At 35.3% G+C, this 23,928-nt stretch overlaps 1 protein-coding gene and 1 pseudogene across 1 annotated transcript; both read left to right on the forward strand.

Moving 5' to 3' along the window:
- Positions 1–223: 223 nt before the first annotated feature.
- On the forward strand, positions 224–322 carry LOC132305824 (small nucleolar RNA R71; annotated as a pseudogene).
- Positions 323–15,513: 15,191 nt separating this feature from the next.
- On the forward strand, positions 15,514–19,087 carry LOC132304710 (uncharacterized). Its single transcript, XM_059802442.1, has 5 exons — positions 15,514–15,761; positions 15,837–16,143; positions 16,573–17,067; positions 18,579–18,677; positions 18,836–19,087. Exons 1-5 carry the CDS (start codon positions 15,514–15,516, stop codon positions 19,085–19,087), a joined length of 1,401 nt encoding a protein of 466 aa, XP_059658425.1.
- Positions 19,088–23,928: the final 4,841 nt, after the last annotated feature.

The raw sequence follows: 23,928 nt of genomic DNA on the forward strand, positions 1-23,928 counted from the left end.
GTCAACTTGATATAAGCCGACATTCTTCCTTCCACCTAGGTTTCTACCATTTTTAGAAGATAAGGACCTATGCATGGAATTTTTACTCATACTTTCATATAATTGCCACACATCATTTTCATGCTTATCAAGATAAGAAGTACCACCCATAGATGCATCAACTATACCCTTGTGATTATCCGGTAAACTTTCAAAGAAATATTGAACTAATTGCCACTTGGGTATGTCATGATGAAGGCACTTCCTAAGCAAATCATTAAATCTTTCCCATACCTCATGAAACATTTCCCCATCCCCTTGAGAAAATTCTCTAATTGAAGTTCTCATGGCATTAGTCTTAGAATCCGGATAGTACTTTTTCAAGAACTCTTGTTGCATTTCTGCCCAAGAGGTTATCGAAAAAGGCCTAAGATTGTTGAACCAATATTTTGCCTTGTCTTTAAAGGTGAAAGGAAAAAGTTTAAGTCTTAAAACCTCTTCTGGCATGTCCATATATTTCACGGTGGAACACATTTCAAGAAACTCATCCAAATGCTTATAAGGTTCTTCACTAAGAAGTCCATGATAGTTTGGAAGCATTTGAATAGTTTGCGGTTTAATTTCATAGTGATGTGCTCTAAATGGAGGCAATTGAATGCAAGTGGATGCATTGTATTCATTAGGCACATAATGGTCTCTTAATGCAATGGGAGGATTTACAACCGGTGGTGCTACTTGAACACCTTGATTAGCTTGAACCATAGGAGGTATTGGAACAAATATTGATTGAGGCATTCCCAATGGAATTTGGCCTTGTTGTTGTGGTGGAATAAATGGTCTAGGCATGCCTAATGGTACTTGGATGTTTTCATGATGCACATTAGGGTGGAGGATGCCTTGTTGGTCTATGTGACCAAGGTCCTCCATATGGTCGTCATTCAAATTCTCAATTGGTGAAATGGAGTGATAAGAACTACCTCTTCCCCTAGGATTACGAACAACCGATTCAAGATGAAAATTAAGAAGGACAAGAATAGGATTTAACGACCTACGACCATGCATACACTAGCAAAACAAATAACAAGAAATAAGCAAGTAACAAGCACTTCACCCCCACAACAAATCAATTAACAAATCTCCACATACAATGATCCCATGCTTGAACAATATGCAAAGAAAAGTAAATAGCCTCCACACGGGCTGACGATTTAACTAGAGATTGAGTTAGAAAGATCTCACAAAGGGTCCTTAAGTAACTTCAATTTAACTTTCAACTTTCTAGCCTTGCTTTACTTTGTAATTTTTTTTAGATTTTTAGTCCTTTTTGTGCTTAGCTTAGCACTTTGCTTTGAATTCACCTTTGCTCAACTTCCTTCACTCAATTCACCTAGCCAAGTAAGAACAAACACAATAAGTAACCAAAAATAAAAATAAAGTAAAGACACGATCAAAAGAGTACTAATTCCTAAATGTTACTCAAACACAGTGTTGCCAATTCAATCCCTGGCAACGGTGCCAAAATTTGATGGTGGCCGTTCCTATACGCTAAAATAATGTAGTGAATGTACAGTTCAAGAAAAGCCTTTTGGGTCAAGTTTAAATTTATAAAAATCACTACTACCACTACTTCTAACGTAGCAAGGGTGAATAGGGATCGTCCCAAGGGATTAGAGGGCTACTAGTAATGGAAACAATGCTTAGGGTTAGTAGGTCGAGTGATCAAAGGTAGATTGTTTGGTTGATTTTACTACAATTAAGATTAAACAAGCTCAATATAAAACAAGTAATTAAAGGATAGAGAAAACAAGAGAGAGAGGTCTTGGGACTTAGAGATCACCACTAAGCATCATCTTTCTATACACTCAATTCACAATTAATGAGGAGAAAAACATATGTTGCAACAATAGTGAGTGTGTGTAGTTCTTTCAATAAGCATGGATGACTAATTAAGTAAATATTGTCTAAATAACACAATGAATAACACAATATATCAAACTAAGCCATTAATCATTCTTTAAGCTCACAATCCAAACACATCACATAATTAGATAAATATATTACTTGCATTCATAAGTATGGAACATCAAATAACAAGCATGGATTGTCCTCCCATTTAACAATTAAGGTAACTACACTATATTTAAGCTAATGACATGAAAATTAAACTAATTAAACTAAGGGAGAGGCACAATTCATCAAGAAATGAGTATGAACCATCAAATAAACCACAAGAGCATTCTATTAAGCACTGTGCCTTGACAATCTCTAGATCTATAGCATCAACATACATAGATATGCATCAACAACACAAGAGATAGAGATAAACACATGAACATCTATTCTAGAATACATAGACATATGGATAGAAATAAATGATCAATTGGAAGAATTAAACCACACAAATCACTGAATAAACAAGATCTATGTATATAAAGATGTCAAAACATGTATTACAACACAAATCCCCTCAAAAATACATAAATCAAGGTAAAGAAAGCATGCTTAGGGCTAACTCTAGCCCCAAGAAGATGTCTAGCCACTCATGGATGGTGCCTCAAGGGCTATCTCCATGGTAGAAATGCTTTTCTTCTTGAAGTAGATGGAAGACCTCCCAAGAATGTGTCTCTAGCCTCCTCTTCTCTTTTCTTCATCTCTAAGAAAAATCAAATATTGTATCTATCAAATCCTAAAAGCATATGTGTAAAAGTGGCTCATAATCCTTATATAGGTAGCTCAAATGTCACACCCAATGGTCTAGGCTTGTACACAAGGGCTCCTCCAATGATTGCACAATGAGACAACTTTTAATGAGTTGGAAATTGATTTAATTCGCACTTGAGAGGGTTCGATCGATCGAACCTATGCTGAGATCGATCTAACTTGGCTGAGATCTATCAAACTTTGGCTGGATCGATCCTCCCATGGCGGTGCCTTTTTAGATAAGGACAGATCTGAGATATTATGGGGAAAAAGACAAAAGTGGTAGGTGGGGTGGTACAACAGGATAAGATGAAATTTTTTCAATCGATCTGAGAATTATTGGATCGATCAAACTTTATGGGATCTTTGGATAAGGACAAAAGAGCTTAGATCCATCTTAGGGAGTCTAGATCGATGAACTTTCGATCGATCGAAGTATTCTTGAGATCGATCAAACATGCTGATTTCCACAGTTTGCTTCATTCTGCTTTCACTTTACTCCTTTCTTCCATCCAGCTTGAGTTAGCTTCTTTTAAGCTCTTATTTTGCTAAATTAGCTTATTTTGAGGATAAACACCTAAAAAGGACAAGAACACGAAATTAGTCTAAAACAGGAAAGTAAGATAGATAAAGGTCCTAGAATACCTAAGCTTAAGGGGTTTAAATGCGCACTTTTCAGCACTTATCAGTCTTGATAAAGGTTGTGCCGAATGGTCTACCCATATATATTATGTCTGGTTTTCGGTTACCCTGGTCATTGTGTCTTAATTTAATGAAGCAGGTGTGGGCATTCTGGTGGAGGAAATTTTTGTGGCTCAAATCAATTCATTGGGCTTCATGGGATCTATTGTGCCAGAGTAAGAAAGATAGTGGGTTGGGTTTTCATGATCTCAAGGTATCTAACTTGGCTTTGCTGGCTAAACATGCTAGGAATTTCCAAGTTTATGGTGTGGCTTATCAGTTGTTCAAAGCGAAATATTTTCCATTCGGTTCTTTTCTAGATGCGCATCTGGAATCAAATAGTGCAGTATTTGGTCATCCCAGGACTTACTGAGGCGCTGGGTGGTGGAGGATGGTGTATCTATTCATATTTGGAAGGATAAATGGATTCTTGGTCTTTCCTTGCCTTTAGGACCACGGGAGTTTGACTCTCGCTTTGCTTGGGTCACTAATTTAATAGATGGTAGTAAAAAAGAGTGGCGTATGGATGTGTTGTGGCAACTGTTTACTACATCTAAAATCCATCGTATCTCCAAAATTTCTTTAAGTCATGGGCCAAGGATGGATTTTCTAATTTGGGAAGGTGATCCCTTAGGTAAGTTCAGTGTTAAGTCAGCATATACCTTAGCTGTATCTCTCTATCATTCTAAGAATATGCGAGACTTGAGGGGGGAGGGTTGTCAAACGGCTATTGGTCAGTTTTGGAGCAAGTTGTGGTGGTTTCCTTTGCCTTTCAAAATTAAACATTTTATTTGGAAATGCTGTTATAGTGCAATCCCCACGGGATATGCTCTTGTTTGTTGCGGATGTTTAAAAGGATCCGATTTGCCAGCATTGTGGGTTGGAAATTAAGGATGTTACTCACCTTTTTTCCGTTGTTCTCACTTAATGTAGGTATAGAAATTATCCCCTCTTCTTCGCTGGGATTTTCTCCCAAATCCACCTTAATCTTTTATCGAGTGGTGGGATAGAATTTTTGGTGCATCAGCGCCTTCACAGGAAAATAAACTTTTTATGGTGGGTTTGGCTTCATTTTGTGTGTGGATGATTTGAAAGGCTAGGAATAAAAAGGTGTTTGAGAAGGAAGTGTGGGATCATTTATTGGTGGTTAATCTAGCTACGAGTTGATTTTGGGAATTTGTGAATGTGCAGAAGAAATGCTAGCAACTTCTTCACCACTCGCAGCGGACAGAATCCCTTTCTAGTTGGACTCGTCCCTTGCATGGAGTTATTAAATGCAATGTTGATGCTAGCTTTTCAAAGTAATCTTAGTTGGGAGGTGGAGGTGCAGTGTTTCGGAACTCTTTTGACTCCGTTCTTCAAGCGGTGGTTTTTAAGCCTTTATCCTCCTCGTTGGTCCTAGTGGCAGAAACATTTTGCTTTAACCGTGCTGTTTATTGGGCTCGAGTTTTTAATTTTCCGGTTGTTTGCTTTGAATTGGATGCTAAATTGGTGGTGGATGCCATAGAAGGGGTTAGATATGGCGATGTTGTGAATGCTTTTATGATTTCTGAAATCCGTAATGAGCTTCGCGCTTTCTCTGGGTTTTTGATTTCGCATGTTCGACAGACAGGTGATTTGGCGCATGCTATTGCCAGGCTCTCGCGGAATGATATGGACACGGACTTGGTGCTTTGGTCGCTGCCTCCGCCTATCTTTAGCCCTCTGGAGTTGGATGTGGCTGCTAGTGTTAGTGTTTGTTAGCTGTGTTGTCTTTGGCTTTTTGTGTGGTTGTTGCCAGGAAATAAAAAATCTACCATATAGTCGAAACAATAAAAATGATGAGCAGCAATAAAAGAAAACATGATTAAAACGGATCATCAAACTTTCAGTATTTTACTATTCAACTCATTTATTATTGAGAATGATGATAAATGAAAGAGGGGGCTAAACAAGACTCACTAGATTGAATCCATTTAAGTGAGTCTCATATATGGGTTTCATTAATGTTCACAAGTGGTAATTGATTGGGCCCCAACTAATTGCACTTTGGCTCCTATGTATCATTACTCCAAAGTTAATATTTTATGTTTTTGTTTTTATTTTTTTTTATTGGCAAGTTCACACACATTATTTACACGTTCAGTTTGTTCTTCGGAGATTCGAACTTTCACCATCCATTTTCAAAATTAGAGGAGATATCATTACGCCACAAGACCCTTAGTCTCCAAAATTAATTGTTAAGGTGGTACATTTGAATACATTATATATCTAGTTTTTAAATTAATAATGATATAAAAATTAGGTTTTTGTTGCTATTTCCATTAATCGAGTTTAACAACTAGACTTCGTAAGTAAAGGATAAATATCTCTCTCTTCTTTAAGTATTTTACTCAGTAGCTGGTCGGATCAGTGGTACAAAACTTCGATCCACATTCATATCATGTTATTTTTCTCATATCATGTTATTTTTAAATTAGTCTGTTAATTTAACAACAGCTTATTCAGTAGGAGGATAATCATTTTTCATATCGGGTAATACTGTACAATTCTATTTTGTAAACCCCTTTGAATTACTATTGTTGAATTAATGAAACCACCTGTCAGACCCAATGGAATGATTGTGATTCAGTTAATTGTTCAAACAAATTTTTTTATTTTATTAATAATATATGTTATATTTTTTTAATATGTTTAAATAAGTAATTTAACAAACGATAGAAAATGTCCTATATATTGAAGAAACCTCATAGGCAAGTATAATTTGCCTCTTACTTTTTATATATTTGGAGTTCTTTTAGGACTTTGATACAAGATATGGCCCTCGTAAGATGTAAATATTATTCAATTTGAGTTAATTTTAATTCTTACATATTAAGAAAAAAAACCAAACAAACAAACAAATATTTACTATTCCCAAACTAGGTTTGCTGCATTATCATAGTAATTTCCAAAGACAAAGATCACCCTTTTGGCATGGTCAAAACAAGAATAAAGAAAAGCGTCACATAGAGGGAGAAAAAATGATAGAAAATGGAAATCAAACTTACACATAAACATAGATATAATATCATCAATTTAGTAATTGTTTCCAAAAAGAACAGTTGGACCATGAGGGAAAGGAACAATATGGGAAAACAGCCTTCTCCAAATTCTTATGATTCATTGCTTAATTATATTTCATTCATCAGGCTACATAATACCATATATATATATATTCCATTCAAAATCATGGCAAAACTTTTTGGTCTTCCTGCTGTCCGATTACTGGCTCAGCTACGAGCTCCGCAGATGGTGGGGCTGGACACGCACGAATACACCAACCCCCAAAGCATGAACATTTGCACCCCTCCATATTGGCACAATTACTTTGACAGTCACCGTTATTTTGGCAACGCGGTTGATCTAGATGCTGGGCTGCAATTTTTTTATTTTTGGCTTTTTGGGTTAGTAAAATGAATATATTAAATCTTCAAAACATAACAAACATATTCTAGCAAAGAATTCAAGGCCAACAAAAAACATTTTTGAGAATTTAAAATAAATAAATAAACTGTACAAAATATTAGGAACATGTTCTATAAAAGAGTCTAAAACAAACCTGAGACAACAGAAACAAAATATTAAAAAATTGTACAAACATCTGTCTTATCAATTTTGTGGACTTTGCTAGAAGTAATAAAATATTAAATGATGAGACTTACCAGATGATACGACCACAAGCATCATCACGAAAGCCAACTTGAAGAGAGCTTTATCCATGTCTTCTAGGGTTTAAATGGGTGCTGAGGAGCTAGGTTGATGATGACTAAGTTGATTGCTTGAACTTAGAGGGTTACTACAGCTCATATTTATAGGTGATCAAGACGGCCTAAGAAATCAGTCAAAATTCATCAAAATCATTTTTTTTTTCCGCCCCTTTTTGGGAAGTCAAATATTTTTCATGCACTCAAATTGTTAGGATTTGTGCAATTACATGAATTGTGTGCAAAATCTATGGTCATGATCATATACTTTATGATCCAGTTCAATTCATACTTTACAATTAAAATAATTGGACCACACATTAATTTTAATTAAATTAGACATCTGACACCATCAAATTATTCCTTCACTAGTAGAATCGGATTAATTATTAGTGTTGCGTCTTTAATATACCTACATCCAAACGGGCTACTAATCCCTTCTTTTTTTCACCCGTCAACTTGACATTCATTCATTGGCTTCCATAAAGGTCAGACAATTATTAGGCACTCTAGTGATTTTTTAATCTTTACAGTTAAGACAGGTCAACCCACCCTAAATGACAACGTCAGAGAAGGTAAAATGAGTGAAATAGTTTTGCATTTATTTAGCCAAATGTCACAAACCATATATATATTTTAGGAAATTTACAGATAAGTTACTTTTTATTTTGTTGGACCACTAAATTCTACGGATGAATATATATTTTATTTTTTATTTTTTATTTTTTTTTAGGACTCACACACATTATCTCCATTGAGGTTTGAATTCCTGACCTCCTTTTAAAAAGTAAAAGTCTTGTACCGTTAGATTACAAGCCTGTTGATATTTCTTTTTCAAATTATCGTCTTCTCTTCATAAGTTTAAATATTTTTTATATTATCAAGTTGGAAGATTTTACTTATTAAAAAAAAAAAAAGTTGATAAACTTTAGAAAACTTAGAAGATAGCATTTATTTTATTTAAATTTTTAAATGAGATACCTAATTTAAAAAAAAAAAAAAATTATTGAGTATTGGTATGTAATCCATGTTTTGGATATGGGCATTCATAATGCATTTATACTCGCACACCTTCTTTCATTGTAATTTTAATTAATATTTAAATCTTTCTTATGCTTAGTTTGATGTTTTGAAATGGAATGGAATGAAACTTCATTCCAACCATTCTTTGTTTTGTATGCCACTTAAAATAGGAATGATCATTCCATTAAAAAGAAAATCTATTTCACACAACTAAACATATGTTATAACAATTCCATTTCCAAGTAAATTTTTTTACAAAATAAATTTCCTAAAAAACATTATGTTCTAAGTTCAAAAACCACTGTCGCCGTTGCCGCCACCACCATTGTTTTCCATCACAATCATTGCCACTTTTCACCACTGTCACCTCCATTGTCTCCCACCACCGTCATTGCCCTTGCCGCCATTATTGTTGCCTTTAAACACAGCACCGCCACCGCCTCCACCACCTTAAGAATAATAAGAATCATAATAATAATAATAATAATAGTAAAATAACAAAAATAAATTGCTTAGTTGTAATATATGTGAATCACTTTTAGCCCTTGCAAATTAACAATAAGAAGAATAATAATAATAGCAATAAGAATAATAATAATAACTAATAATAATAATAATAACAATAATAGACAAAAAATAAATTGCTAAATTAGTTGCTTGACGAATCCATGTACCTATAAATAATTTTTGCAAGCTCATAAATTATTGATAAATAAATAATAATAATAATAACAATAATAGCTAGTAATAATAATAATAATAATAATATTATACTATTATTATTTAAAATAATAACAAAAAAAATTGGTTGATTAGTTGCGTGATGGATTTATATACCTTACAAACAGTTCATGGAAGCTCATAAATTATAAAAAAAGTAAATAGTTTAAATAAAAATAATAATAATAATAATAATAGTGGTAGTGGTAGTACTAAAAATAATAACAATTTGAAATAATAATAATAAAAATAAGAGAAATGATAGGTCCTCCGACCGTAATTGTCGACTATTCTTCATAATATAACGTGATTGAATCCCGTTAGAACTCTTAAAAAAATTCCCGTAAACATCTCTTTTTTTTCGACTCATTCCCAACCACGTTATATTTGCTGGAATAGTCAGCAATTGAAATTGGAAAATCTATCACTTCTCTAAAAATCAATTTTATAGTTCAGAGTTTGATTTGTAATATGAGATAGTTCAGGGGGTTATTTTTCAATTTCTTGATACTACTTTTTTGCACTTTCGTTGGGGTATAATAGTCATTCAAAAGGGTAATTTGGGCATTACTTGAAAATACACCATCGCGTAAGTGAACAAACGTTGAAAAATGTGGTCCGGTGATCAGAAGAGTCCTTTTTGCAATGTTGATATAGATAATGATTCGATTTGCAACTTCAGATAATTCGATATTTTTCTCTTTTGGTGATAGTTTAGAAATTTTTTTACATTTTTATCGACATTATATCTAATTTTAAATTAGTAATGATATAAAAACAGGGTTTTTGTTGCAATTAATGGTAATCGAGTTTAACAACTACGCTTTGTAAGTAAAGGATAAATATAGACTCTCTCTCTCATATTTAAGTATTTTACTCAATAGCTGGTCGGATAAGTGGTACAAAACTTCGATCCACATTCATATCGTGTTATTATTAACCGAGTCTGTTAATTTAATCAACAACTTATTCAGCAGGAGGATAACCATTTTAATTTCATATCGGATAAACTGTACAAATTTATTTTGTTTGAATTACTATCGTTGAATTAATGAAAACCACCTGTGAGACCCAATGGAATTATTGTGATTCAGTTCATTGTTCAAACAACATTTATTTATATGTTATATTTTTTAAATATATTTAAGTAAGTGTAATTTAACAAACGAGAACAAATGTTAGTGTATATTAACGAAACTCATAGGCCAGAATAATTTGCCCCTTAGTTTTTATTGATTTGGAGTTCTTTTTGGACTTTGATTCAAGATTTGGCCGTAAGTTGTAAATATTATTCAATTTGAGTTAATTTTAATTCTTACATAGAAAAAAAAAAAGAAGCAAACATTTACTATTCCCAAAATAGGCTTGCTGCATTATCATAGTAATTTCCGAACACAAAGATCACCACCCTTTTGGCATAGAGTCAAACCAAGAATAAAGAAAAGCATCACATAGAGGGGGAAAAAATCATTGAAAATGGAAATCAAACTTGCACATAAATATAGATATAACATGGGAAAACAGCCTTCTCCAAATTCTCATGATTCATTGCTTAATTATATTTCATTCATCAGGCTACATAATACCATATATATATATATATATATATATATATATAATATATTCCATTCAGAATCATGGAAATTCTTTTTGGTCTTCCTGCTGTCCGATTACTGGTTCAGCTACGAGCTCCGCTGATGGTGGGGCTGGACACGCACGAATACACCAACCCCCAAAGCATGAACATTTGCACCCTTCCATATTGGCACAATTACTTTGACAGTCACCGTCATTTTGGCAACGCGGTTGATCTAGATGCTGGGCTGCAATTTTTTTATTTTTATCTTTTTGGGCAAGTAAAATCAATATATTAACTCTTCAAAATATAACAAACATATTCTAGCAAAGAATTCAAAGCCAACAAAAACCATTTTTGAGAATTTAAAAAAAAAAAAAAAAAAAAAACTGTACAAAATATGTTTATTTGATCATTTCTGAAAATTCAATAAATAAATAAATAAAATAAAATAAAAAATAAAAAAAAACCATTTTCATATAACTATAATATGTTTAGAGGACTACATTCTGCAGATATTAACCATACCACCATTCAAAAGTGACCATAGAAGTAAGAAATTAATATCAATTGATGAGGCTTACCAAATGAAATGACCACAAGCGTCATCAGGAAAGCCAACTTGAAGAGAGTTTTATCCATGTCTTCTGGGTTTTAGGTGGGTGATGATGGCTATGTTGATTTCTTGTACTTCAACGAGAGCTCATATTTATAGGTGACCAAAAGGTCTAAGAAATCCGTCAAATTTTCAAAATCTATGTGCTTTTTTTTTTTGGTATGTAAAATCAAAGTGTCTTTTATAACTATTACGATTTATCTTCATGCTTTGATTACTACAAAATCTATGTGCTTTTTTTTTTTTTTGGTATGTAAAATCAAAGTGTCATTTATTACTATTACGATTATCTTCATGATTTGATTACTAAGAATTGTTAGGATTTGAGTGCTTATTAAATGATTTGTGTGAAATAGGATAAATTATTAAATGGTTATTGACCTATTTTGTCGTCAAATTTAAACTTTTGAAGACATCCCACCCCGCTTGGTGTAGTGGTAGACCCCACATTACTCTCCATCGTAGTCTCAAATCAATTGTCCCCAAGTGTTGTATTCCTCTTTATAAAAAATTGCATTGGAGAAATTATTAAATGACTCTGACCACACACTTTGTGGATTAGTTCAGTTAATACTCCACAATTAATAAAAGTGGACCAAAAAGAGTCTAGTAATATATTAAAAAGAAGGGATAATTACACTGACCTCCCCTGAAATTTCGTTATCATAAACTCGTATCTCCTCTTGTTTGTCAAATAACACTGACTTCCCTCAAAATTTATATACTGATAACACGGACCTTCCCTGCCGTTAAACAACTAACAATTTATACTTATTTCCATCCGAAAAAATCAACACAAAGACAATTTTACCCTTCAATACCTGAAATGACATTTTTAACCTCAATAATCATTGTAAATTTATAATATTATCCTTGACTAATAAACTCAAAAGGACAATGGTGCCCTCGTATCAACAAACCCATAACACCCAATGGGTCTAAACTGTAGCCACGGAATTTACCAGTGAGACCAACGGCGGCTATTTTACTGGCGAGAAATGAGAACAAGAAAAGATGGGTCTGCAGTTGGCGAGCAAGGATGAAAAGAGAGACAACAGTGAATTCTATAGCTTCTGTGGTTGTTAGCCATGTACATATATGTCATCCTATATTTCTCTGTTGATACATACATACATACATATATATATATATATGTATGTATGTCTCTCTCTCTCTCTCTCTCTCTCTTTCTCTTTCTTTCCTCTGTTTTAATTCCCTCTCTGTCTCTGTGATGCGAGTTCTATATTAAGCTTGCTTGGTTTGAACTCAAGCTCATGAAGTGGTACACTTGGCCTTGTTTTTCTACTACAGCAGTGCATAACAAAGCACTAACTAACAAACGTTCATAAAAATATAATAATTCACTCAATGAAAGCAAGGAAGGAATACATTGAGATCAGCGAGCTGCCCCCTCTCTATATATATACACATTATATATGTGTGTTTCTATATATGAATATGTTTATTGATATATATTATAGGTGTATATGCATATGAAGAGATCAGAAAGAAATTTAGAATAAGGGAGGTGGTGGTAGATTGTGTCACGCGCACGGAGGGAAACACCAGCTAGCAATCTATACCATGATTTGATATCTATTTATTATGTTCTGTATTTGCAATTTGCTTATATGGTTTAGGTATGTGTTATATATATATATATATAGATGGGTATTTTGGTCTTTGAAATTTTGAAATAAAATAAAATATATATAATAAGGACAAAAATGTAATTACACAATAATAATTAACACCATCCAATCTAAAGTTCTGATAGGGGAGGTTCGTATAATTTGACAAACAAGAGGGGAGGTCTCTGTATATTGACGAGACCCCAGAGGAGGTTAGTGTAATTTACTCTAAAAAGAAATCAGAAAATTAATTTTGATTGAAGTGGACCGGACATAGTGGAGGGGCATCTAATAACTCTCCATTAATGTAACTCCATTAATAGAATAAGATCTTTTATTATTATTATTATTATTATAGTAGTAAATGTTTATAAATTTTATATATATATATATATTAAAAGAATCCTTTTAAGCTATGGGACCCATAAAAATGTTTTAACCATTATAAAGGCCATAAGGCCATTACACAGACTCATTGTTTCTCTCTCTCGGCAGTTTCTATTCTCTCTCTCTGTAACATTTGTTTTTCTTTTTCTTTTCACCATTCAAAACTTGATCCCTCATTTATCTTTGAGAATTTGGTAAAACCTTGTGAAGCAAAGTTGAAGAGCTCGTTGAAACCATCAATTTGAAAGGAGCCAATCACCATTTGGCCAAGCCTAGGGATTTCGAATTTAGGACTCAAATTGGGGCTTTTTCTCTCATTTGAGGTAGGGGATTTATAAGGCATAAATTCTTTAATTTTTGTGAATTACTTCTCAACTATTTTTGAATATCATATTTAATTTGTGGCAATTTTATAAAATACAAGTTTTTAATGTTGTAAGTGATATGTATGTGTTGGATTTTGTTGATTTTATGTGAAGAAGCATGTCTAAGTAATTGATTCTATGTTTTATATGCTTAATGTGCCGAATACTTGTTATTAGAAAGCATGATATGATTTTTATTAGAATTTATTTATTTATGTTTTTTTTTTTTTTTTGTTAGGCATGCTATGTGATTAAGGTTTGAATATAATACATGAGAATGTATAATTGACACGGCATCAAAAGACATGATTTTTCCTCATTTCACGGCATTGTAATACATGGAGCATTCTTGCATCCATCGGGAAGAGAAAAGGGAAAAAAATGTTTTCAAAACAAAGGAAATAATTTTTTTGGGGATAGTATTTCTAAAAGTGTTTGCGAAAACCAGACGCCTAGGAGGCGCCTAGTGGTCCGTGATGTTAGTGTAGTCTAAAAGGGAGTGTGGTTGAGCTAACTGGGCTGGATGCGATGCCTTGGAGGTGCCTTGTGGTCATGGATAGTTAGTCAATCCCCTTTTCATGACGCCTTGGAGGTGCCTTGGGACGGATTACACTAACGATTTGGTTGTTGAAACGGAATTATTTCAGAAATGGGGAGTGGCATTTGCATAACATTGCACTTTATGGCATTGTAGTAATTTGTGATCGGTTGACATTTGCAATATACTTGTTGTTGTGGTTAAGAATATGTGTTTTCCTATGGTATGATCCCGTTCATTTTTACTTCTTCCTTATGTGGATTCATGGGGTCATAAGAAGTGTGTCTTAGACACTTCCTACTAAGCTTATGCTCACCCCATTATTTTTAACATTTTTCAGGACACGGAAAAGAAGTGGCAGACGATGATCTACCACAGATTTAAATGAGCTTGGAGACCCATTTTATTTTGCTATCTTTTGTATTAGAACTTTAATATTTTGTAAATGTAATCTTAACTAGTTTGTAAAACTTTAGTTTAATTGGTGCAAAGTTGTAAGCTATGGACTTTTAAATTCTAACTACATTTTATGGACTGTAACTTGCTGTAACTAAGGTGTGTTTCTTGTTTGGATGAAATGGTGAAAGGGGATTTTTATACGTATGCAATCATTTTGGGAATGTGATATAATAAATGTATTGTGCGTTGGGATAGGATAGGTTATTTTTAAGGCCCAGTGAGGCTATTGCATTTTTTTTATATATATTTCAACAAGTTGTAGAGGGACTTTTTCTGCGGAGGTCATGCCGAAATTTTATATATTTTATTATTATTATTTTGCTATCTTTTTGGGTCGTTACAAATTTGGTATCAGAGCAATGGTTCGAATACCATTAGGATGATAAGTAGAGGCCTACCTAGGATTGCATGGGGAGTTGAGTTATTTGTTTACTTGCTTAATTATTTACGTGATTGCATGCTTATATGCTTATGTATTAAGGTGTTTAATTATTTGAAAGGTATGCTTAATTGTTTAATTGCTTATATGACTACATGTTAAGTGTTTTGTGTTGTTGTATATTATTAGCATGATCATATTTATCATTAATTGGGTATTCTGAGAGTATGGAAGGTGTTTATGCGTTTCCATTCTTATCAAGTCATTCATGTGAGGACTCCGTTCTCGTGCGTATTTTAGTGTCATCGTTTTTGATCCGTTCTCTCATTTTTTTTAGGGTCATGACACCACGAAGGGATCCCGGGGAAAGTTCAAGCTCTAATCCCATAGAAAGGGACCAGGAGCAAGTTGAAGAAGATATTTTGTTGTGTGTTTTGGTCCCACCAAGAGGGGGACAAATGAGGGGGACTGTTGACCCACCTTTTCAGATAAATAAGGAACAGTTGAGGTTGGCTATTCAGGCAGCTCTTCTAATGCATTTCGACCGGCAGGAGCATCATCGTCACAGGTTATGCCACCACTGGCACTACCACCACCACTTCCAAAAATAAGTGAGACAGATGATACTCTTTATCATATTGTTAAGTTTGTGAAGTTGATACCGACCTTGTTTGAGGGCGGTCCAGATCCGCTTGTTGCAGATAGTTTCATAGATAGGGTGGAGAAGCATGTTAATGGCAACGGACAAGTTGAAGATCACATTGGCGACTTACAATTTTGTTGGTGATGTTGAGATATGGTGGAATACCATTTCCCACACCCACAATTTAGACACAATGACCTATGCTAAATTCAAAAAGCTGTATTACGAGAAGTATTTTTCGGCACCTAAGCGGAGAGAGCTAAAGAAGGAGTTCGATTGGTTGAAGCAAGGAAACATGACAGTTACAAAGTACGAGAACAAGTTTATGTCGCTTTTGAGGTTTATACCGGGGATTACTAATGATGAGGAATGAAAGATAGAGAAATTTGTTGATAGCCTTGATCTTACCATTAGGCCAATTGTAGCTGCTTCAGAACTGACAGGGTATGCAAAAGCAGTGCAAAAAGCCTTAGTGGTTGATGCTGAGAGCAAAGATAGCAAGGCTATCAGGGAGTCCTACAAGTACAACAGGGGTATGAGTGCTTTCTCTAAGGGACAATCAAGTAAAAAGCAAAAACATGAGCAGTCAGGGTTCAGGGGACAGCAGTCTGCCAGATCCATACCCACAGTTTCAGTGTCCATTGAGTCTTCTAGACCGAATGTTACTTGTTTCAGATATGGGCACCTGGGACATTACAAGTCCCAATGCACTCAGGCTCAGGTAGCTCAAGTGATTTGTTTCAAGTGTGGGCAGTCAGGGCATCACAAGTCTCAGTGTACTCAGATTTAGGTGGCATCTGGTGGATGTTTCGGGTATGGCCAGCAGGGTCATAGGGTGAAAGATTGTCCATAGTGGGGTAGTGGTTTGGGCAGAGGTGGAGGTTCACAGTAGAGGCAAATGCAGTCTGCAACAGTTTAGTCAGGGTTTCGACCGCTACCACCACCTCAGCCGCTTCAGCTAGCCATGTCAACCTAGAGTTCTCGACCGGGTAGGAGAGCTTCTTCGAGTGCACCAACTCAGCAGTCTGGTTATCAAGCAGGCGGTTATCAGGGGTAGAGGACCCAGGGTTGCGTGTTTGCACTCACTCCAGCCGAGTCACCATCCAGTCCTTCAGTGGTCAGGGGTATGTTTCTTGGGTCTCATTCTTAGGCTCATGTATTGTTTGATTCTGGTGCTTCCTATTCATTTATTGCTTCATCATTTGCAAGGGTATTGGGGTTGGAGGTCAGTCAGGTAGACAGACCACTTTGTGTTGACACGCCTCTTCGTAGAGTTTGTCGGGGTTCCATTACCAATGTTGGACGGGTACTGGAGTTCAATCTCATCCTTCTCAAGATGACAGGATTTGACGTCATTCTTGGGATGGATTGGTTATTGTCCTTTAGAGTTGTTATTAATTGCTTTAGGGGTAGAGTTTCAATGTGTACCCCAGATGGGGATTGCTTCTGTTTTGTAAGGGATCGGTGTGATTCTCTCACTCTTTCATTTTATAATGTTAGAGGCCCAAATCGACAAGGGTTCTTCTTGGCTAACCTTTTTGCCGATGAAGATATAGAGTTTTGTGGGGTTAATTATCCTGTGGTTGTACGAGACTTTCTAGATGTGTTTCCTGAAGACTTGACTGAGTTGCCTCCACACCGAGAGGTGAAATTTGCTATTGATTTGATGCCTGGTATCGCGCCAATCTCTATGGCACCGTATTGTATGGCACTGATTGAATTAGAAGAATTGAAGAAGCAACTTGATGATTTAAAAGTGAAGGGCTTCATCTAACCGAGTGTGTCACCGTGGGGTGCATCGGTCTTGTTTGCTAAGAAGAAGGATGGTTCTTTGAGGTTGTGCATTGATTACCGGAAGTTGAATCATGCTACCATCAAGAACAAGTATCATTTGCCAATGATAGATGATTTATTTGATCAGTTGAGAGGAGCCAGTTGTTTTTCAAAGATTGACTTGAGGTCAGGTTATTATCAGTTGCGGGCTAGAGAGAAGGATATTCCAAAGACCGCTTTCCGTACGCGATATGGACATTATGAGTTTCTTGTTATGCCTTTTGGTTTAACTAATGTGCCAGCAGCATTCATGGATCTAATGAATCGTATTTTCTACGATTACTTGGATTAGTTTGTGGTAGTTTTCGTGGATGACATTCTTGTGTATTCACGGACTCGAGAGGAGTACGAGATCCATTTAAGTATAGTGTTGCAAATTCTACAGGAGCACCATTTGTACGCCAAGTATGAAAAGTGTGAGTTCTGGCTATAAGAGGTGAAGTTTTTGGGACATGTTGTCTTGAAAGGTGAGGTTTCAGTTGATCTTTCAAAGATAGAGGCAGTTCTGAATTGGGAGCAACCCAAGTATGTCTTTGAGATTTGAAGTTTCCTTGGCCTAGCGGGCTATTGTCGGAGATTTGTGAAGGATTTTTCTCGTTTAGCAGCTCCTATGACTAGATTGACAGGGAAAGGGATCAAGTTTGTATGGAATGAGGCCTGTGAGTCATCCTTTCAAGAGTTGAAAAAAAGGTTGACTATGGCTCTAGTGTTGGTGATACCTGAGCGTGGCTTGGGTTATGTGATTTATTGTGACGCCTCATGTGATGGTTTGAGTTGTGTACTTATGCAGGATGGTAGAGTAATGGCTTATGGGTCTCGAGTTGAAGACTTATGAGCTTAACTACCCTACTCATGACTTGGAGTTAGCGGCAGTCGTGTTTGTTTTGAAGTGTTGGAGACACTATTTGTATGGTGAGAGATTGGAAGTGTTCTCAGACCACAAGAGTCTCAAGTACCTTTTCTCCCAAAGGGACTTGAACAACAGACAGAGGCGATAGGTTGAGTTCTTAGAAGACTACAACTTTGATTTGCAGTACCAACCTGGTAAGGCAAATGTATTAGCTGATGCTTTAAGTCTGAAATCTCGTGGGACTTTGGCTAGTTTAGCCATTCGGAAGTGGAAGATGCTTAAAGATTTGGTTAAAATAGGATTGTATTGCTTTGATGATGATGGCAGTAAGTCAGCATTCTTGTTTTGTCTCATGGCTTAGCCCACTCTTGTTAGACAGGTGATTGAGTCACAGAGATAGGATTTAGATTTGGATGCCATTTAAACTTTGATCTCTAGTGGCGAGACCGTGAAAGATTGGACTTTACGTGCAGATGGAGGTTTATAGTTCAGGGGTTCATTGGTTATTCCCACAGTTTGTCATTAGAACGTTTTACGAGAATTTCACACTTCTCGGTTTGCAGTTCATCCAGGTGGTACCAAAATGCATCACAATCTGAGACGTCAGTATTGGTGGAATGGAATGAAGAAGGACGTTGCACAGTTTGTGGCTAAGTGCCTTACCTGTCAGCAGGTGAAGACCGAGCACCAGAGACCAGCTGATTTATTGCAGCCATTACCGGTAACGCAGTGGAAATGGGAGGAGATTGCAATGGATTTTGTGACGGGTCTTCCTAGGTCACGGAGGGAAAATGAAACTATATGGGTCATTATTGATAGATTGACCAAGAACATTCACTTCTTACCTATTAAAGTAACAGATGACGCAGAGGCACTTGGTGTACTTTATGTAAAAGAGATTGTAAGATTGCATGAAGTTCCAGTGGCTATTGTTTCAAATAGGGATGCCAAGTTCACCTCGAAGTTCTGGGAAAGACTTTAAGTAGCGTTTGGCTTAATGTTACACCTTAGTACGGCATTCCATCCATAAATGAATGGCCAGTCAGTCAGAGCATACCATCCAGATCTTGGAGGATATGCTTTAGGCCTGTGTACTTGACTTGGGTGGTAGTTGGGAGGATCACCTTCCACTTATTAAGTTTGCCTACAACAACAGTTATCAGGCGAGTATTCAGATGGCTCTATTTGAGGCATTGTACGGCAGACCTTGTAGGTCTTTTGTCTATTGGACTGAGGTAGGCAAAACAACCGCCTTTGGACCCGACATAGTACTCGAGACTACTGAGAAGATTAAGCTGATCAGACAGAGGTTGCTCATAGCTCAGAGCTGACAGAAGAGTTATACGGATAGGCAGAGACAGCCGCTATCCTTTGAGGTGGGAGACCACGTCTTCCTATGGGTTTCTCCACGAAAGGGTTTGATGAGGTTCGAAAAGAGTGGCAAACTATCGCCAAGATTTATTGGACCTTCTGAGATCTTGGACCGGGTAGGAGAGGTTGCCTACAGACTTGCTTTGCCACTATAGATGGAAAGAGTTCATAATGTCTTTCATGTATCGATGCTATGAAAGTATGAGTCGGATCCATCTCACATTTTGAGTTGGGTTGATGTGACATTGATGAGGATGTTTCCTATGAGGAGGAACTAGTTCAGATCCTTAACACATAGCAGAAGGTATTGAGGAAAAAGACGATACCGTTGGTAAAAGTTCTTTGGAGGCATCACGGAGTTGAGGAGGCTACTTGGGAGTTCGAACAGGTTCGCTCCAAATATCCAGAATTGTTTTCTCCCTCAGGTATGGTTTAATTTCGAGGGCAAAATCTTTTAAAGTTGGGGAGAATCTAATGTTTATAAATTATATATATATATATATATATATATATATATATATATATATATATATATATATATATATATATATATTAAAAGAATTCTTTTAAGCTATAGGACCCATAAAAATATTTTAACCATTATAAAGGCAATAAGGCCATTACACAGACTCATTGTTTCTCTCTCTCGGCAATTTCTATTCTCTCTCTCTGTAACATTTTGTTTTTCTTTTTCTTTTCACCATTCAAAGCTTGATCCCTCCTTTATCTTTGAGAATTTGGTAGAACCTTATGAAGCAAAGTTGGAGAGCTTGTCGAGACCGTTGATTTGATAGGAGCCAATCACCATTTGGCCAAGCCTAGGAATTTTGAATTTAGGGCTCAAATTGGGGTTTTTTCTCTCATTTGAGGTAGGAGATTTTTAAGGCATAAATTCTTTGATTTTTGTGAATTACTTCTCAATTCTTTTTGAATATCATGTTTAATTTATGAAAATTTTATGGAATATAAGTTTTCAATGTTGTAAGTGATATGTATGTGTTGGATTTTGTTGATTTTATATGAAGAAGCATGCCTAAGTAATTGATTCCATGTTTTATATGCCTAATGTGCTGAATACTTATTATTTGAAAGCATGATATGATTTTTATTAGAATTTATTTATTTATTTATTTATTTTTATTTTTATTTTTATTTATTTATTTATTTTTTTTTTTTTGTTAAGCATGCTATGTGATTAAGGTTTGAATATGATACATAAGAATGTATAATTGATACGGCATCAAAATGCATGATTTTTCCTCATTTCACGGCATTGTAATACATATAGCATTCTTGCATCCATCGGGAAGAGAAAAGGGAAAAAAATGTTTTCAAAACAAAGGAAATAATTTTTTTTTTGGGAAAGTATTTCTAAAAGTGTTTACGAAAACCGGACGCCTAGGAGGCGCCTAGTCGTTCGTGATGTTAGTGTAGTCTAGAAGAGAGTGTGGTTGAGCTAACTAGGCCAGATGCGACGCCTTGGAGGTGCCTTGTGGTCGTGGATAATTAGTCAATCCCTTTTTCGTGACGCCTTAGAGGTGCCTTGGGTCGGATTACACTAACGGTTTGGTTATTGAAATAAAATTATTTTAGAAATGGGGAGTGGCATTTGCATAACATTGCGCTTTACAGCATTGTAGTAAATATGTGATCGGTTGACATTTGCAATATACTTGTTGTTGTGGTTGAGAATATGTGTTTCCCTATAGTATGATTCCGTTCCTTTTTACCTCTTCCTTATGTGGATTCACGGGGTCATAAGAAGTGTGTCTTAGATACTTCCTACTGAGCTTATGCTCACCCCATTGTTTTTAACATTTTCAGGACACAAAAAAGAGGTGGCGGATGACGATCCACCACAGGTTTAGACTAGCTTGGAGACCCATTTTATTTTGCTATCTTTTGTATTAGAACTTTAATATTTTGTAAATGTAATCTTAAATATTTTATGAAACTTTAGTTTAATTGGTACAATGTTGTAAGGTATGGACTTTTAAATTCTAGCTACATTTTATGGACTATGACTTGATGAAACTAAGGTGTGTTTCTTGTTTGGATCAAATGGTTGAAGGGGATTTTTGATACGTATGCAATCATTTTGGGAATGTGATATAATAAATGTGTTGTGCGTTGAGACATAATAGGTTATTTTTAAGGCCCAATCTATTGCATTTTTTTTTTTTTTGTATTTCAATAGGTTGTAGAGAGACTTTTTCTGCGGAGGTCATGCCGAAACTATATATATTTTATTATTATTATTTTGGTATCTTTTTGGGTCGTTACAGCACGTAAATCCAAATTGATACTATTCCATTTTAACCCATCAGTTCAACATTCATTATGTAACTATTTAATTTTTTGTCCTTACAATAAAGAAATTTTTTTTTCTTGACAAGAAACTTACCCAGTTTTGCTCCCGTGGGACTTGAATTTTCAGCCTTCAATTTGAAAAGGGTTCCTCACTGGGATGTGGACAAGATTTGATTTCAGGAGGCGGAAAGTAATACCTATATGTATATAATAAATAAAAAAATCTAGCTCAGGGGTGATTTAGAAAGAAAAATAAATTTAGAGGTGCACAAATAATATTTTATAAATTTTATACCTATATTTATAATATATATATATATATATATATATATATATATATATATATATATATAGTGGGCCAGACTAGGCTCGGGAAGGCAGGTGGCCCTCTTGGGTTGTGGCCGCAAAAAATACCCACCAACTAAAAACGCATACACATCACTATGCAAAGATGTAAGCCCAAGGGAGTGGATTAGAAGCTGAGAACCCAACTACAAGGCCCAGCCCAAACATTTAAGGGATAACCCATACACTAAATAGGCCCAAAAGTTAAAGTCCACATGGCCCAAAGCCAAGACTTATCCACCTCGACTAAAGATTCTGCGTGATAAGGAAATACCAACATATTAGAGTGATTTGTATTATTATTAGATGAAAGTCCAAAAAGGACGCCATTTAGGGTTATTGTAAACATTATATAAACGGGTAAAAGACCTAAATAAAGACAAGCAATTCTACGCCTCTGCTCTTCTTCTTTTCTCTTTGAATATTTCCTAAGAATTATACATTTTTCTTCGTCTTTATTAAGTGTGGAAGGCAGTGATTCTTTGATCGGGTGTTGGTGCTCGATCTAAGGTTTAATGCACCTACACATTGGCGCCGTTCGTGGGAATTGATTTTCTTTTTGAAAGAATATACTTTATACACTATACAGTTTGGATGCCAGCAAAAATAGTACGGGCCTTTCCAAAAAGCACGTGGCATCCCAGGTGATTTATAGTGTCGTTCCCAAAACTATGATAGAAAGTTGCATTAACACCACCACCCAAAACCTAGCAATTTTTTGTTAGATATTTGACTCAATGAATAAGCTCATGTGACACTCTGTCGCCGATCAAACCTCCTATTATAGAAGCCTTATCATTGTATTATCACAACAAAGGATTGAAAACATGATTCAAGCCAACGTATGTTGACCGGGGTAAAACATGATCTTCAGAAAGATAATTGTTATTTTTTAATAAATTCCTTTATGATTGATTCCCAAATCCTATTAGTTATTGATTATGTACACATTATTGCGTAAAAAGAATGGCTAATAAATGTCTAACAAATCGTATAATTTACATTTGATGTTGAGGAAGGGTAAGCAAAGTTAACTATGGACAAAATTGTTCAACCGATATTAAGAGCGTGTGGCAATAAGCCTAAGGAGTGGCACGTGCCCCCAATCAGTAAACGAGTGGCATGTGCCACCAATCAGCAGCCAATAAGCCCCACAAGCAGCCAATTTTCACATATAGGTTGGCTTGGCCCACACCCAAAAGCACGGAAATATGAAAAACAATATGGTAATAAACGAACATAGATTACAGAAAGAAATAAAAAGAATAATTAATGTGCTGAAAGAAATTCTATTGATGAAATAAAACCATCTTTACAAAATAAATTCCATAAATTTAAATCTCTAAAGTACAATTCAGAAATTTGTAAGTCAAGGACCTTTAAATCATAAACTACTAATCCATCAGTTCATACATTATTAAACTAACATCTAACTATAAAAGTCAACACTACTTAGAAGTAGATGAGATGAGTAGATGAAAGACAAGCCTCTAAGCTATAGATCCTCAACCTCGAGACTATAACTTCTAATAACCTGTAAAATAAAGCATAGGTTAGACCCATAAGTAAGCTTTCTGTACCAAGCCTCTAAAAACCGATAAATAAAACATCTCTAAAGATACGATATTAATAAAACAAAATTAAAGTTCTATTGGGAAAAACATTGATATATATATATATATAAGGTCTGGAGAGAATTCTCAATTTATCAAACTCTCAATGGAGGGTGAAAAAAGGGTAATCATTCAAATAAAGATGGACTATATGTTGGTGTGCGTGTGTGTGTGTGTTTTTATT

Source organism: Cornus florida, unplaced genomic scaffold (assembly GCF_030987335.1).
Source record: "Cornus florida cultivar Cherokee Brave unplaced genomic scaffold, ASM3098733v1 CherokeeBrave_3.0.0_Hap2_Chr04, whole genome shotgun sequence".
Lineage (NCBI taxonomy): Eukaryota > Viridiplantae > Streptophyta > Magnoliopsida > Cornales > Cornaceae > Cornus > Cornus florida.

Coding starts and splice junctions, on each gene's coding strand:
- LOC132304710 (XM_059802442.1), top strand. CDS start 15,514: ATGGCAACGGACAAGTTGAAGATCACATTGGCGACTTACAATTTTGTT. Junction 17,068..18,578: donor AGTTGCCTCCACACCGAGAG/GTGAAATTTGCT, acceptor CTTTACGTGCAG/ATGGAGGTTTATAGTTCAGG. Junction 18,678..18,835: donor TCGGTTTGCAGTTCATCCAG/GTGGTACCAAAA, acceptor CCGGTAACGCAG/TGGAAATGGGAGGAGATTGC.